Source organism: Carlito syrichta, unplaced genomic scaffold (assembly GCF_000164805.1).
Source record: "Carlito syrichta isolate Samal-C Ts95f unplaced genomic scaffold, Tarsius_syrichta-2.0.1 Scaffold303013, whole genome shotgun sequence".
Classification (NCBI taxonomy): domain Eukaryota; kingdom Metazoa; phylum Chordata; class Mammalia; order Primates; family Tarsiidae; genus Carlito; species Carlito syrichta.
The window spans coordinates 110,867-114,189 of NW_007247109.1; the positions used below are offsets into that span (position 1 = coordinate 110,867).

Here is a 3,323-nt window from a genome sequence, read left to right on the forward strand (position 1 = left end):
CCACTGCACTCCAGTCTGGGTGACAGAGTGAGACTCCAACTCAAAAAAAAAACAAAGAAGGCAGTAAAGACACTTGATTGGGAAGATTTTCCAAATGAGGTATGTTATCTGTAGATTCAACTGCCAAGTTTGTTTTGAAGCAAATGTCCCATGTGACCAACCTTCATACCTGCAAATACTCGTGACTTAAGGGAGCTGTTTTTATCTTTGGACATTAGGAGAGATTAGCAGTATTAATATCATGAGCCTCTCATTTTAATAGACTATCATAGAAAAGACACATTTCACATGGGGTTTGGGCTCTTGAAAGGATTTCAGAGTGTTGGTGCCATTTGGATGCCTTATGCTGTCTGCAGAAAAAGTACTTTGTGGACCATCGGAGAGTGCTTGTCCGAGGGGGCAGCGGAGGTGCAGGGGCGAGCTGCTTCCATAGTGAGCCCCGCAAGGAGTTCGGAGGCCCCGACGGTGGGGACGGAGGCAGCGGTGGCCATGTCATCCTGAGAGGCACGTGCCCTGGGGCAGCTGGGCAAGCTGAGGCTGGGTTTGTACATACATGTGAATTGAATACCTGAGGTGTGCTTGGCATTTTTGTAACTCATGTGTTTTGTTTTAGTTAAATTTTGGGAACACAAAGATAGCTTCCTGTCAGGGAATGTGACATGAGAGGACCTGTCACAGGGGGGAATCCATGGTGGTGTGGGGAGTGCCAGGCAGCTTCATGATGTTAACACTCTTATTACAAGACTTGGTGAGCTGGGCAGAAGCGGCCACGGCATCATCAGAGAATGTCACATCTCTTAAATTTTTGATGACATTATGAGTAATGGTAAAATCTTCAGAAATGACAGTATTTTTTGAAGGAAAATAAGAATTTAGCTTTAAAAAAATCATGTTGCTGGCTTGGTACCTTCTGGCCCAGCTTCCTTATGTGTGTCCATACACGTGTTTAAGGTTCTTGAACTGGACAGGAGAACAGTAGCAGTGGGCCAGGGTTGCTTCAACACAGGGATGTGAGGCTCTTGCTCTGCCTTCAGTTGACCAGCAAGTCAAGTCCCTGTCATCCGTCCTGTCGCGATATCACGGTTTTGATGGAGAAGATGGCAGCAGGAAGAACTGCTTTGGGCGAGGTGGTGCAACCCTCTACATCCGGGTAAGCCAAAGCAGCGGGAGCCAGCACCGCTGCTGTCCTGGGGCCATGGTGTGACCCTGGGGTCCATGGCTCAGTGCACATAGCCAGCAAATAGTGCAGCAGAAATGGAGGCAGACAGGCGGAGAGCAGCTCTGCCTCCCTAACAAAGCCGCCTAGACAGAGGCTTTTGTACAGTGTTATGCCATGTGTATATCTGACCTAGTAAAAACTTATGAAATAGTTATTTTTTATGAAGAGGGAACTAGGTCAGGCACAGTGGCTACACCTATAATCCTGGCACTTTGAGGTTGAGGCAGGAAGATCACTTGAGGCCAGGAGTTCAAGACCAACCTGAGCAACATACCAAGACCCTATCTATACAAAAGATTAGAAGAAAATTAGCCAGGCATGGTAGCGCACACCTATAATTCCATCTACAGTCTGGACAACATAGCAGGACCCCATCTCTACAAAAAATAAAAGCTGAGTTTGATGGCATATGCCTGTATAGTCCCAGCTATTCTGGAGGCTGAGGCAGAAGAACTTCTTGAACCCAGGAGACTGAGGCTGCAGTGAGCTATATGGTTGCACCACAGCACTCCAGCCTGGGCCTGGGCTAGAGTGAGACCCTGTTTCTAAGGAAACAAAAAGAGGGAACCCACACAGTAAACTCTTGCTGTGACTTTGGCCCCATGAGCCACCTCACACTGAGAGTGGCCCTCACCACCCAGCAGCCCAGGCCTGTCCTTCATGAGCTGAGTTCATGCTTCTCTTAGGGGAGCAGCTTTTTCCAATACTTTAGCTTACCCCAATTCTTAGCAACACTCCTTGAAAAGCCATATCTGTAGTGTGAAAGTGTGTACCCAGCCCCATAACCTCCCCAGAGGTCTGGGGCCTTTTTCTTGTGCTCTGGAGCTGTGAGGAGATGAGTGCAACCCCGCCTCCCTGGTCTAAGCTGGGGCCCCACCCCAGGCACAGTCCAGCCCCCCTCCCCGCTTCCTCATGTGACTAAGGAGTGAGTGGGCACAGTTTTTGCTTGCACCTCGAGGAAATAGGCCTGACACGCCATGCTATGTTCCAGGTCCCCATGGGCACATTGGTGAAGGAGGGGGATGAGATCGTGGCTGACCTGTCTCGCCCGGGTGATGAGTATGTTGCTGCGCTGGGCGGGGAAGGAGGAAAGGGCAACCGCTTCTTCCTGGCCAATGACAACCGCGCCCCTGTGACCTGTACCCCGGGGCAGTTGGGGCAGGAACGAGTGCTCTACCTGGAGCTCAAGACGGTGGCCCACGCCGGGATGGTAGGTGTCCCTGGTCCCTGATGGGACCTGCTGCTGACCTAGAACACTTCCCCAGCTCCCCCTCAGCCCTGACCTGACCTTGCCTCCCGTCTCAGGCACCTGCTTCTGTGTTCTGTGATGCTCCTCACTCTCTCATCCAGGTGGGATTCCCCAACGCAGGGAAATCCTCACTCCTTCGGGCCATTTCAAATGCAAGACCCGCAGTGGCCTCGTACCCGTTCACCACCTTGAACCCGCACGTGGGGATCGTCCACTACGAAGACCACCACCAAGTAGCAGGTAGGACTCCAAAATCCTGTCCAGAGGTTAGGTTTACATGCATGTCGTTTGGGAAAATAATTATGTAAATCTTAAACTTAGCTCCTGTTTAAAATGTAGAGTGTTGGGGCAACCCCTTCAGGTCCCCTCCCATGTGGGAGCTTTTCTGTCCTCAATAAATCGTGCTTTCACACACACACACACACACACACACACACACACACACACACAAAATATAGCAGTGTTGCTGGGGTTTAGTGGCTCACGCCTGCAGTCCCAGCACATTGGGAGGCCAAGTTGGGAGGATGGCTTGAGCCCAGGAATTCGAGACCAGCCTAGACCGCATAGTGAGACCCCATCTCTACAAAAAAATCAAATTAACCAGGTGTGGTGGTGTGCACCTGTAGTCCTAACTGCTTGGGAGGCTGAAGGAGGCTGAGCCTAGGAGGTCAAGGCTTCAGTGAACTGTGACAGCACCATTGCACTACAGCCTGGGTGACAGAGTGAGACTGCGACTCAAAAAATAAAATGTGAGCCTGGCTTGGTGGCTCAGCCTGTAATCCCACGCCTTTGGGAGGCTGAGGCGAGTGGATTGCCTGAACCCGCGGGGTCGAGACTCGCCTGGGCAACTTGGCA

General features: G+C 51.2%; 1 protein-coding gene across 1 annotated transcript in view; it reads left to right on the plus strand.

The window, feature by feature from the left end:
- The window catches only part of MTG2 (mitochondrial ribosome associated GTPase 2), a 15,123-nt gene that overhangs the window by 9,929 nt on the left and 1,871 nt on the right, over window positions 1–3,323 (plus strand). Inside the window, exons 3-6 of the mRNA XM_008057439.1 lie at window positions 357–504; window positions 1,035–1,150; window positions 2,211–2,429; window positions 2,570–2,708. Of these exons, the coding sequence (XP_008055630.1) occupies window positions 357–504; window positions 1,035–1,150; window positions 2,211–2,429; window positions 2,570–2,708 (622 nt within the window). The remainder of the gene's footprint in view (window positions 1–356; window positions 505–1,034; window positions 1,151–2,210; window positions 2,430–2,569; window positions 2,709–3,323) is intronic.